At 45.3% G+C, this 13,018-nt stretch overlaps 1 protein-coding gene across 1 annotated transcript; it reads right to left on the bottom strand.

The window, feature by feature from the left end:
* Nucleotides 1-5,013: 5,013 nt before the first annotated feature.
* LELP1 (late cornified envelope like proline rich 1) lies at nucleotides 5,014-6,707 on the bottom strand. Its single transcript, XM_012438296.2, has 2 exons — nucleotides 6,610-6,707; nucleotides 5,014-5,434 (listed from the first exon to the last, which is right to left on the bottom strand). Exon 2 carries the CDS (start codon nucleotides 5,411-5,413, stop codon nucleotides 5,129-5,131), a length of 285 nt encoding a protein of 94 aa, XP_012293719.2. The 5' UTR covers nucleotides 5,414-5,434; nucleotides 6,610-6,707; the 3' UTR covers nucleotides 5,014-5,128.
* Between the last annotated feature and the right edge of the window lie 6,311 nt (nucleotides 6,708-13,018).

Genomic DNA, 13,018 nt, shown 5'->3' with positions numbered 1-13,018 from the left:
TCAGTCGCAGGTCCCTCATGCTGAGTCCCCTTCCCCTCTCCCCACCGCTGCATTCTGGAGATGACTCCGTGCCGTGAGGTTAAAGAGCACAGTGGACAGGGGCTCAGTCCAGAGCCACTCTCTTCTGTTTGGGAAAGTGACTCTGTAGCCACTGAGCACTCACTCCTTGTTTATTACTGCCTGTCTGCTATGCGTGCCCGGTTGCCCCTTCTCAAAGGGTAGGGTGGTGGGAGAGTCAGGTTACAGACACGTGGCCAGAATGTGGAGTGATAAGGAGAGGGAGGCATGGAAGCTCTGAGACCACAGAGAGGGGTATTTAACCAGCTTGAGGGTGGGACATGGGGAAGATTTTTGGAGCAGGTGCCCCCTGAATTGAGTTAGAGGGTGAGGATTTGCCCAGGTGGATCATTCAGAGGAAGATTCAGTGGAGGCAGAGAGAAACAATAGAGAAGGGAGTGTAAGGTCACAGAGGCCAGAGATTCTCTGCTGTGTGCCAGGAAATGCCAGCAGTTACCTGTTACTGGGCTGTAAAGTTCTAAAAAGAGATGGAGAAATGGCTCTGTGGCTAGAGACGGACGCAGGGGCTAGATCCTGAAGACTTCTGCATGACAGAATGTTATTCGAGCTGCCCTTTAGGCAAAGGGGAGACTCAAGGGTTTTAAGCAAAGACGTCGTGTATGAATTTGAATTTTAGCGAGACTGCCTTGGCTGGCTTCCACTGGAGTAAGGATTGGAGGAAGGTGAACTTTGAAAGCCAGTTAGGAGGGTTGAATGGTGTAGGTGAGGGATCATGAGCGCATTTCTGGGAAAAAGTCGTGACTCCTTAGTCTGGGAAGACTTTCCTTTGAGCCTGGGAGGGAGCACATGGCTCTGGAGATGAGACATCTGAGGTTTCATGTACTTGGAAGACAAGTGTAACTGAAAATATCCTGGTATGCATTTTACCATCAGTTTGTATCTTAGAATCTTTATGTGTTTGGCAAATGGGTTAGTGCGTTTACTGCTCTATTTGCTGAGCATCAACACGTGTGACATGAAAGCGGTTGTGACTTTTCACTAATAAAGCCTTCTAGAATGTGCCTGTGCTTGTGAGCTGAGCTGCAATCTTTGGTCATGTGGGAACAGGACAGGAAAAATAGGACGTTTGGTAGCTGGTTACTTCCTCCCCTCTCTCCAGTTGCCATTCATGCGTGGAGGTGGGGGAGGCAGAAAAATGGTCTCTAAGATTCCTTCCAGCTTCAAAGCCAGACATTCCTATGGTCCTGTGTCCAGCCCTCACAGCGCCAGCCCACCTCACAGCCAGCTGCTTGATTTGGGAGGGCTTAGAAATCTTTTTAGAAGGCTAGCTGTACTCTGCCTGATTCTCAGGAAAGCACGAGGCAAAGGGGAGGCTCCTTTTGTGACCATCTCAATGGATTCCTGGAACTGCTTTGTCATGAAGGGAGAGGACTTGGTCCTGCCTGTCTTGTTATCTGGGAGCCATCGAGCCTGGTGCTGCACAGATTCTCATGATGCTACTTTTCAGGCGTTGCTTATTTATACAGCCCTCTACTGTTTGGGGCAGAACCCCGGTGACTGCCGCTGGGGCTGGGAGTAATTATGGCATTCTGCAGGGAGGTGGCACCCTCATCATGTTCCAGGCATCTCCCCAGAATTGCCTTTGATCCAGCTTTTTGTTGGGAAAGCAGCCATTAAGAGATGTCTATCTTTGGTTCCATTCACATGGGAGAAACAAGACCTAAATTGGCAATGAATGATTTCATGCTCCCAGAGCTGGCCTCCTCCTAGCCTGTGCCCAGAGTTTGCAGAACCACCTGGGAGAGCACAGCCCCCTGACCCGTACTCCCCTGGAGCTACCCGTGGCCTGGGACTGAGATCCTGCGCATGGAAGGAAGGCATCCACGGGCGAGGTGACTTCACTGTGGTGCACACTCCCTAAAGCGTTCTTCCTTCCCTGTTTTTGTACATTGAGTAAAATAAAGGACTTTGGGGGTCCCTGAATTAGTCATGATTATTTCATAAATTGTTGATTATTTCATGATTACTTCTATCTTATTCCATTACAAAACAAAAACATGTGAAAATCCAGAAACCAATGAAAATGAAAATAAAGTACTAGTTACCCATAACCCCATTGTCTTAAAATAATGAGAATATCCACAAATTTCTTTTTGTTACTATTATGACTATTATCAAAGAGGCTTTTGATTAATGATAATGGCTTTATGCTCTATTTTCAATTGAGGCTTTACATTCTTTAATTCACTTTAATGTATTAAATAGATTAAATAATATATTAAAATTAAATAAATTAAAATTCATTTTAATGTTTTAAAATTATTAAATTTAATGTAATACATTTATTAATGCATTATTAAATTTAATGTCTTAAAACATAATGTTTCATCATATAATAGGTTCAAGTTTAATCAACCCTTGTTAGATATTTAAATTGTTTTTAAGTTATGCTGTGATAATCACCTTTATTTCTGTAGCTCCCCTACCCACCATTTTGCAACGTGTTTTTTTTTGAATAGGTTCTATGAAGTGGACCCATTGGGCCAAAGAGTTGAATCAGCGTATGCTTCTGATGATATATATTCCCACATTCCTTGATATATATTCCCATACTCCTCCCCCCAAAAAAGTATCTTTGTCTATTTATATTCCCACCAACTGTAGCACACTCTTTAGCGCTGGGTTCTGGGATTTATTCCTTAAAGGTGACCATTTAATTGAGGGTGGTCTTTGACCACGGATGAAGATGCCACGTTATTGCTCTATTCTCGCTCTCTCTCCTTTTCTCCCATCCCTCCTCCTTTTTGACTTCCTGTGAGGTAGAAGGGGTTTCTACCTGTTACCCACAGCTGAATGGGTTTCTACCTGTTACCACAGTCCCCAGTGCTCAAAACTAGACTTTCAGAGGCTCCTGGCGTCCAGTGAGTGCCTCTCTGCAGGGATCTAGAGTGTGGGAACCTCAGTGCCTCAGAAGACCCTGAGGCCCCAAGTCTCCTCACGTCACACCTGGAAAACGAGGGGGTGGTGCCTTAAAAGCCTGCTCTGTCACCGGTTGACTGTACAGCCTCAGTCTGGTGGGGTCCCAGGTATCTTTTCTTTGACACATTTTGGACTGTCTGTACTTGCCTCACCCTTTGCCGTGTGAACCATCTTCCAGGCTCAGAAGAATGAGAGCTAGTTTTGTGCCATGGTTTCATAGGGAGCCATCTCAGATTTGGCTCTTCAGTTATCTGTTACAGTGATAGCAGGGAATCGTGAAATGCTGTGCACTGTATTGCTACTGATATGCAGTGCACTGAAACAATTCACAACTGTTTTGTCTGCGGTGAAGCTCTGTCATCTGCTTGACCACGGGGTTGTGCTCATTGCCTTCTAGGCAATCGGGTTCCTCTTCTGGTGAAAATAGGAACATCCTTGTGCCCAACCTGTCACCAAGCTGGGTCTACGACTGGCTCAGGACCTTACTGCATGGTGGGGAGGCACTAGGAAAGGATGAAACATACTCTGAGGCATTGTAGAGGCTGGCGAGATGAGATTGGCTGAGATGGTGGAGTGGGTCCCTGATCCTAGGCCCTGAAATCTTGATTCCTACAGTTCTTCCTTTAATCTTATGCCCTGCCTCCAAATCCTTCTCAGCATGAGCTGATAAATTCTGTTTTGTGAATTAAGCTAGTTTGACATGGACTCTCTCCAGCTACTTGTAAAAATAATCCCTACTAACACGTCAGCTATGAATGCTTTCCCTATTCATTCCGAATTGAGGTTCTCCCAGATATGTACAATATCTATTTTATTGTACTTAAGTTTTTATTTTGAAATTTTATATTCACAAAGCCTTGCAAAAATAGAGGTTTCATATACGCTTCACTGGGATTCTTTCAATAATGAAATGTTATGTACCCATAGTTCAGTGTCAGAGCCAAGTAACAGATACTGGTATAATCCATTACTCATTTTTGATTATTTTTAAAAGAATGTCTAGCTCTATGCTTACAGATGTAAGAACCTGACTCCTGTGGTCAGGAGATTTACAGGCTAAGAAGAGATACACAAAGAAATTAAGTTCAGGCTTACCAACTCACTATGTCCCTGTAAACCAGGTACTTGGCATTTGTTAACCTGGTTTTTTTTTTTGAGATGGAGATGGACTTTTCATCACACAGGCTGGAGTGCAGTAGCACAATCTCGGCTCACTGCAACCTCCACCTCCCGGGTTCAAATGATTCTCCTTCCCCAGCCTCCCGAGGAGCTGGGATTACAGGCGTGTGCCAGCACACCTGGCTAACTTTTGTATTTTTAGTAGAGATGGGGTTTCACCATGTTGGCCAGGCTGGTCTCGAACTCCTGACCTCAGGTGATCCACCTACCTCGGCCTCCCAAATTGTTAGGATTACATGTATGAGCCACCGTGCCACTCCGGACCTGGCATTTGTTAACTCTTTAGGCTCACAACAACTCTGTAACAACAGTACTGTTAGCATCATCATTCCTTTTGCAAAGAGAAGGAAACCGAGACACAAAGAAGTTAAGCAATTTGCTAAGGTTACAAGGTGTTAGGGAGCAGAGATAGAGTTTCTTAAACCTGTGCCGCCTGTACTCAGAGCCCTTCTGCATAAGCATTATGCAACAGAACTAACAGAAAGGTAGTACAATGCCTTTTCCTGAGCCTTCCTGGAACTTTCACCAATGCTCTACCCTTCTTTCTCCCTCGTACCCTCTCCGTCCTGCTTCCTGGGGTTAGACACTTTCACAGCTGCAGCCACATTTATGGATCTCTCAGGCTTTGCTCTAACAGGGCCTGGCACTCCCTAGGTGCACCCTTCAGAGGTGGGCACCTGCCTCTAAGCAGCAGGTGGGGTCAGAGGGAATGTCAGTTCTCAAAGGATGTTGACAGTACAGGGTTCTAGCTTCACTTCTCAGGGATTGCTCATTGGTGGTTTAGTGCTGTAAAAGAACAAACAAAACAAATCAAAACCCACCAAAACACCAGAAGTCTTGCACAGCAGGGGAACACGTTTACTTGTCAGTTCATGGTTTCAGCTCCCAGCCCCAGGCATTGTGCACAGTGGAGGTGGCGGTGATGGTGGGATGGGGTGGTGCCCACAGTGCCTCACTCTGGGGGAGGGCAGGGAGGTGGGCAGGGAGGAGGGCATTTAGAAGGACAGGGCTTGGTGCAGGGCTTGGGAGAGCAGGATGAAGAGGACTGTGAGGGGCAGGGCGGGCACTTGGGTGGTGGTAGACACTTTTCCTGTGGGCACTTCTCAGACCAGCGTTGCAGCAGCTTCTTTAAATAGCTGGGCTGGCATTTGGAATCGCACTTCTGTTCACACTTGGGATCGCAGTTCTTGGGCTCATTCTTGGGGTCATTTGATTTACTTTTATCATCACTCGACATTGTTTCTTGATTATCTGAGCCCTGCAAAGAAATATGAGATGGGTTGTAGGTGGGAGAGGCTTCGTACAGGCTTCTTACAGCTTATCCTTGTATTTAAGATAGTCTTCCCTGGATGCACTCAGGCTCTAGACCATCTTCTCACTTAGGGCCGTCCTCATCCTTGTATGAGTTTGAAATAGCATTTCTTAATCTCTCCACCCTTACTTTGCTTTCTTTTCACATATCTTTGCTTCCTTTCCTTAGACTCTAGTAGGAGTTCTTAACCTAGGGTTTTGGACCCCCCATCATCCCCTAACCCACTAAAACTGTATTTCGGTATAGTTGGTATCTTCTGTAACCCCTTATGTTGTATTTGATTCATTTAGAAACATGATTCCAAGGAGTCCCTAAGTTTGACCAGATTGCTCAAGGCATTCATGGCACAGCACGTGTTTTGCTCCTCTAAGGCCAGTTCCCATTCCTCTGAGGCTAGATGGGAGGTACGTTAGCAGACTTGGGGGCCTAGGACGCTGCTTTCAATCCTGTGTCCCACCCAAGTCCCCTAAACTTTGAGAATTGCTTTCTTTACTCAAGGCCATGGGAGGGATTAATTTAAATTAAGTAATTTAATCCCTGCCACCAGTGGGCTCCCATGGTCTACTCTAGAACTGCCATCTCCCTGGTCTCCATCCAGGCTCTGATAAACAACAGGGTGAGTGAAGAAATCAGGAGATGAACCAGGAAATTCCAATTTCTCTGAAAATATGAATGATAGAGCCACAAAATATGATTTTCAGAATGGAATTCCTTTTCTCCCCTGTTGAGTTTTCCCTGAGCTAGGTATTTCTGTATGGACAGTTTAACTCCTAGATATGGAAAGGGATTTTCAGTCCCTGACAATACTTCAAGTTGGATCTAATTGGTTAGATTTCTTTGATTTATTTTAGCAAGAAAATAATATTTAAAATAACATTTTAAATTTTGTTTTAAAATCAGTATAGCTCTCCGGGGAGTCATATCATTAAGTTGAATTCTAAAATTGTTGAGAATCTATTTCAAGGTGAAACACACCCCAGTTCTTACCACTGAAAATAACAGGAAACTTTCATTCAAACATGACCTTCCCAACCCTGCTCAGTGCGTGGGGTACTTCAGGTCACTCCCAGGACAGAATAGGCCAAAGAATGGCCAGTTTCACCTGTCCAAATGCAACTTACCCCTCTGTGTTGGTGGTGAACTTGACAAGCAGTTGAGTGAGGTGGATGGTGTGGCTGTGTCCGGGAAGGTAGATTTTCCCTCTGGTTCCTCTGCCCAGCTTTGAGGATGCTGAGGGCGGGGGCAGGGGTAATGACCTCCACTTGTGAGGTCATTGGAGCATCATCAAGGAGCGATTGTTGTGTGATCCCATAGCTCCTGGCACAACTCAAACCCTGGACACCAGAATAGAGACATGATGACTCACCCCCTTGGCTGTCCACCCCTCCCTAGACCCCTCAATATTCAGGCTCATAAAATGAGGCTGCAGTCAAGAGTCCTGGGCTCTGAGGATGGGAGGCTCATTGTTGCTAGGAGCAAAAAAACTGGCCCACTGTTGACACACGGTCTCTAGCTCCTCTTTCACTTCCAACGTTTAACTCCTCTGAACCTGCCCCTTCCGCACCTTTCTAGGAAAGCAACCCTGAATTGATCACAGCCATTTTGACATTCTTCTTTTCTTCATTTTTCTAATGTGAGATTCTGAAACCTCTTCTTACCACCTCACACAATTGGGTTAGCCCCAGATCCTGCCTTAGAACATGAAGGTTTGCCTCTCAGAATTCCTTCCTTGCCTTTTTAAAGGCCTGACCAGGGTCTTTGTGGTTGGAATAGGGATGTGTCAGGAGTGGTGATGGGAGGCTGGTGTGAGAAAGGGGGTTAGGGCTCAGACACAGGGAGCCGGGTTCATCCTGGCAATCATCAAGAATGAATCACGAGTGACTTTTGATTAAAATTGTGACATGGTTGTGCCTAAAGTATTGAAGTATTAGGATGGATTGGGAGATAGGGTGGTGAAGTAAAAGTAGAATCAGTCTGTTTCAAGAAAATTATGAAAATCTCCACATCTGAAGGAAGGCAGTCATGGGTCAGGGTGCCCATGAGAGAGATCTCATTAGAGAGGCAGATTTATGGGACTTATTTACTGAATCTGCAGAAAATTAAGAATTGAAGATGGTTCCTGAGCTAAAGGGCTGCTTCCCAATGTACTAGAAGCCAATACTATGGCACCAGGTTTTTGAGAAAAGAAAAGCTTTTTACTGCAAGTCAACCATCAAGGAGCCAGGAGTCCAGCTGGAATCTGCCTCCCTGTGCTGGCTTTAAGGCGGTGATTTTATTTGGAAAGGTTCAGAGATTAGATTCTGGGGTTAGTAGGTGACTGATGGAAGGAAAAGGGAGGTCTGGAAAAAATTCTAGGGCATGGAAAGTTATCTCTTCATGCCACCTCATGGGTCACATGTGCAACTTGGGGGAGAGTTAGTATGAAACGTGCAGGGGAAATTTGGCTGTGACATCAGCACGCTTTTTCTGTGCAGACTGCAGTCTGCCATACTAGCACCAATGACCTCAGCCAATTTTGTTATCTTACAAGCGGAGAGAGCTCCAGCATTTCAGCAAGTTGTTCTTTTTTTTTTTTTTTTTTAATCTGCCATCATGTAAACTCAAGAATTTCTGTTAGTCACTAGTTTCTTTAACTCTTTGGGACAATGTTTCACCAGGTTTTGGGATGTCAGTGTTACTGTTAATGAGAGCTGAGGAAACAAGGGAACAGGTTTGCACTAAAACAATATGGGTTTAAGTCTGAGAAGAGTGTAGTTAGAGTGAACCCTCTTGGGTGCTTATTGGAAATATGGCTTTGGCCCTTATGCCACTGGGGAGACCTGAGACCTTCAGTTCAATTCAGTCCAACATTTATTGAATGGATGATCATGAGATGAAGATGCAGAAAACCTCATATAGGGTTTATTCACAAGGATAAACAATGCCATATTCAATTAAACCTCAAATGAACCTAAATAAAAGGGGAGAGTGGGTTGGAATTTAACCCCCTATCACTGGGATAATCAATGTGAGTCAGAGTCTTGGTGCGGCCCACTCCTCTCATAAGAATTTCCTCTTCCCACCATAATTTTGTTTATCAGCTGTGTCTCCTCAAAGCTATTGAGAAGCAGCTATCACACCCATCTCAGGAGACTCAGCCTCACCTGACGTTCAGCTCTGGACCAAAGGTACCAATCTGGCTATGGAGAAGGTAGTCATTTGTGACGGCAATGTAAGAGGTGTAGTGATTTCTACTAGCCATTGTTATCTTTCTCTTTCTCCTTTCCTTCTGCTCCTATTTCTTGCTCAAGAAGTTCTCAGTGAATGAAAGTAAATCAGTCACTGGACTTCCAGTAGGACACAGTTTGTTCCCTATCTTTCCAGTCTTTAAAACCCTCCTCTGTAAAGGTCAGCACTCCTGGCAGTGTTACATTTGGTTTCCCAGCTACCAGCCTCACCTTTCACTTAGGGTTTCGTGGCTCAATGACTTCCTTCACTGACTGCAAGGAAGCACTACTGAGACGAAACACAGAGCAGGCTTTTTAGGCTGCTGGGCCTCCACCAGAGAGACTGGAAGAAGAGATAAATGTCAAAGCCTGGCCTGCCATGATTAGGGGCTAGAAGAGGACCCTGAAGTCAGATTTCTGGGTTTAAATCCTGCTTCCATCCTTTCCTTGCTGAACAACTCCTAGTAATTTACTTAACCATCCAGGTCTCAAGTCCCTCATCTATAAAATGATATAATGCCAGCATCATCTTAGGATACTGTATAACTTATGTTGATTGCTCATAACATGCCAGGCATATTTACAAGTGCAAAACCTACACCCTCATCCATTATGCTACCTCACTAGATTCATAGAATTCTAAAGACTGGTGATGCTATGTATGAAGTATCCCCAATAAATGTCTGTTATTCATATTAGTTATTATTTTTCATCAGTGCTGGCCAGGTGTCTTCATTGGGTTGCTGAACCTCTCTCTCTGTGTCTTCATTTCAGTCTCATTCTCTCATTTTCTGGCCCTATAATCCCACTTCTTCAACTCGATATTATCCTTAGACCCTTCTCTATACTGTTTTTTTCCTGCCTTCCAGCTAAAGCTCCTGGTTGTGTTCACAGTAAGGTTAGATATTTTAATATTAACTGTTAATGGGTGATTTCAATTTAAGGTAGGGAGGGTTTATCAGTGTTATTGATAAGATAGTAGCTTAATTTAGGCCAAAAAGTCATTGGACTATTCAATGGTTCCTCTGTGTGTGTCCGAAGGCCCTGTATGTCTGTATAGTGTATCAGCCCAGGGACATGCTATGTATGCAATTTTAACCCCATTAGGATCCCCCTCGCTGCTTTTTTGGCAAAGCATTTCTATTTTTTCCCTGCCTTTTTCTATCTCTCCATGTAACTCTGGTTGAACAAGCAGAGCCCGCATGATAAAGTCAGAAAACAACTCTACTTCTCTTGATGCCTCTTAAAACGCTCTCTGTGGGGCTGGCTCTTCCCTTCCTCTTGGAATGAAATCTCTAGCAGATGTCCTTGGCTTTTAGAGGCATGCTAAGAAATAAGAAGTTCCCCGATCGCTTCTATTTACATAGACAATCTTATTTCAGTAATTGGAAGGTCTTTCCCTGAATGTTGGGTTTCCTTCTCTTTCCTACTTGGGACTACTGCAGGAGGGAAGGCTGCATGGAAAAGAAGAATATCTTCTCCATTAGCTACTAGAAGTTTTTAATTTCCCTCCTTTACTCACCCAGCTGCTTCTTGTCCATTTGGGTAGGGACTACAAAGGAACGAGAAAGACCTGAACAGTTTGTGAACTGACAAAGGAGCTTTCTGTGCTTGGCAGGTGCTTATGGCTGAGACTTTCTCTTGCGGAGAACTTGAATGTGCTTTTCACAGACTCTCCTCACCCCGCTGGCTGGGTGTTGGCTACGGTTCTTTAGTATGACAGGCACGTCTGCTTTGACTAGCTGTGCATGTCTCCTGCAGCACCTAGGCATTGGCGGGCTCTTCTTCAGCTTCTCTTGGCTGGTATTCCTCATCTTCCCCTCCTGGACAGGATTTTAAACAACCTGGAGACAGCCAGCTCTCCCTCCCTTAGGGCTCATATCTGGCCCATGGGAACCAGGTATACATCCTCACCTTTCACTGTTTATCAATCACCACTGGGTAAGTTTTTCTTGATATTTGTGTATTTTTGCTCATTCATTATGTAAAGGGGGAAGAAAGCTCCATGAAATCCTCATGGACATGGTTCAGGGTTTATGCTATTTGACTTTACTGCAGTATTGATACTGTTGTGCCCTGTATTTTACCCCTCTCCCCTTTCGGTCCTCTGTGACCTGGGTAGCCTCCCACTTCCAGCCTCATTTACTCTCCTTTCTGAGCCTTTCCTCCTCTGATGAATCCTTTAAACATCACCTGCACCTTCATTTTGCACCCTTGCTGCTGATATTATCCACCATTGCTGGAACTACGAGCTCTGCACCAGAGAATCCCAAAGCTCACCCTCTTCGCTGCACTCTAGGTCCCAATATTAACATCCATTGGATGTGCTTTGGTACCTCAAGTGGATTTTACAAAATCAGAATTCAACACCTTCTACATCTTTCTTAACATGTCCCTCTTGCTCCTCTTATGCGCTCCAACTCTGTGAATAGCATCCTGTCCACCAAGACTTAAGCAGAAACCTGGGATCATCCCAGACTCTTGCTTCCTACTCAGCCTCACACCCAATGGCTACCAGGACCTGCAAATTCTACCTCCTGAGCCACAGGTCTGCTGAGCCAGGCCGTGTGTGGGAGCCGCAGGGCATATTGCTCTCAAGCTGGTCCCCCATCGTCTCACAGCCGTGGCTGCGGCCTTTACTGTGACATCATCGTCACAGGTCTCCCTGTCTCCAAAGAGCCCCACCACTAGTTCAACCCCTACAGCATTGCCAAAGTGAATTTTATAAAACAGAAACCTATTTTACCATTGCATTTAAGATGAGGCCCAAGGATTTTGGTTGGGTCAACAAAATTCTTACTAATCTGGTGTCTGCTTTCATCTCAGCCTTCTACTTTTCCCATAGATCCTGGGGTTAAGCCACTTGCAGTTCCCAAAATATGCCACACTTTTTTTTTTTTTTTTAACTCTGAGATTTTGTCTGTTGGCCAAGCCCTCCCTCTCTGCTCCTCAACCTTGAAGTTGTAGGAAATTCTCCTTGGGCATGCGTTTTCTTACCTCATCAAGCTAGGCTGTTAGTTGTCTTAGCCAAGTTCATTCTGAAATGTTTATCCCCATATTTTGTAGTTATTTATGTCCTGATCTACTCTCTCACATGATGTAGTGTAGAGACCAGGAACAAATTATTTCTTTAACCTCTGTTTCTGCAGTGCCCAGTGTATGGCTCGGCACATGTTGGCCAGGCAATAGTTAACGCTTATTGTCAATAAGGAGATGGAATAATATTATTTCAATGGTTTTGCAATTGCTCTCCTCTCTAACTGGAGTATCCCCCTCCTTTTTGCCTTATTGATATTTATTTATTTTTTATCTTCTAGATACAACTTGAAAATTCCACCTTCTATGTGAACTGCCCTGGCCTCCCACCCTGCTGTATTTAAGAGATACCATCCTGAACATTCCTGGCATGCTCCCCACGGATTGACTCCCCACCTGTTCTGCCGGGGAGCAATGGCTGTCTCTCCTGTCTCACACTGTGCCCTAATCCAGGAAAAAGCCTTCTTATTCTTTGCATCTTTAGTGTTGGGCCAGGGCCTGATATATAATATACGCTCAATGAATGTTTGGGGAATAAATGAATGGATATATAAGACAGAGTTCAGCAGGAGAGGTGAATGAACTATCTGTCAGAGGAGGGAGATCCAACTTTATGGAGATGGTGATCGGTTTCTCAAGGTCAGCTTCCAACATGAATATATCTGTATGAGGCCCAGAGATTCCAGGAGGCAGGCACCACTGTGCTGGGTAGGCTGGAAATCCCAGATCATGTTGGATTTGTCCAGGATATGGCTGCCGTCTGATCCAGGCTCCCAAGCAGAGATGGACTCAAGTGCCAGGCCTCAGACCTGAGTCTCCGTCTCCCCTTCCCTACAGCTGGGATTTCTCTTGCCCTGTACCTCCTCTTGACCCCTGCCCTCCCACACATGCACCCCCACATACATTATCTGCCCAAGACCCTCTTCAGGAGCACTGGGGAGGACACGGGATGGGGTGGACTTGGCAGGGAGGTAGCTGGGCAAGGCACAGCAGGGAAGGATCCTGTGGGTAGGTGGGAGTCATTGTCTTGAGTGAAGCTCTACCCCACTCTGTTGTGGAGCCCACATTCTACCTGAGGGCTCTTCCTAAGGCACCCACCAGGCTTCTACTTCCTTTTTCCTCTTGTGACTCCATCACCTTCCCAGCTACCAGCAAGAGCAATAAACTAGGGGCTCACTGGGGCAGATATCTTAGTGGAGATAGCAGAGATGAAGAGAAAAATCCCTCAGCAGGTTGAGAGCACCTGCTGCAGGCTCAGGGCACAAAGCGAGAACTCTTTCCGTGGGTA

Source organism: Aotus nancymaae, unplaced genomic scaffold, assembly GCF_030222135.1.
Source record: "Aotus nancymaae isolate 86718 unplaced genomic scaffold, 86718_ANA_hifiasm-v0.15.2.pri h1tg000108l, whole genome shotgun sequence".
NCBI lineage: Eukaryota > Metazoa > Chordata > Mammalia > Primates > Aotidae > Aotus > Aotus nancymaae.
Note: the sequence above shows the minus strand (reverse complement) of the source record. Positions and strands in the feature narration are given on the sequence as shown.

What these genes read in the sequence shown, in the direction of transcription:
- LELP1 (XM_012438296.2), bottom strand. Translation starts at nt 5,413, where the DNA reads ATGTCGAGTGATGATAAAAGTAAATCAAATGACCCCAAGAATGAGCCC.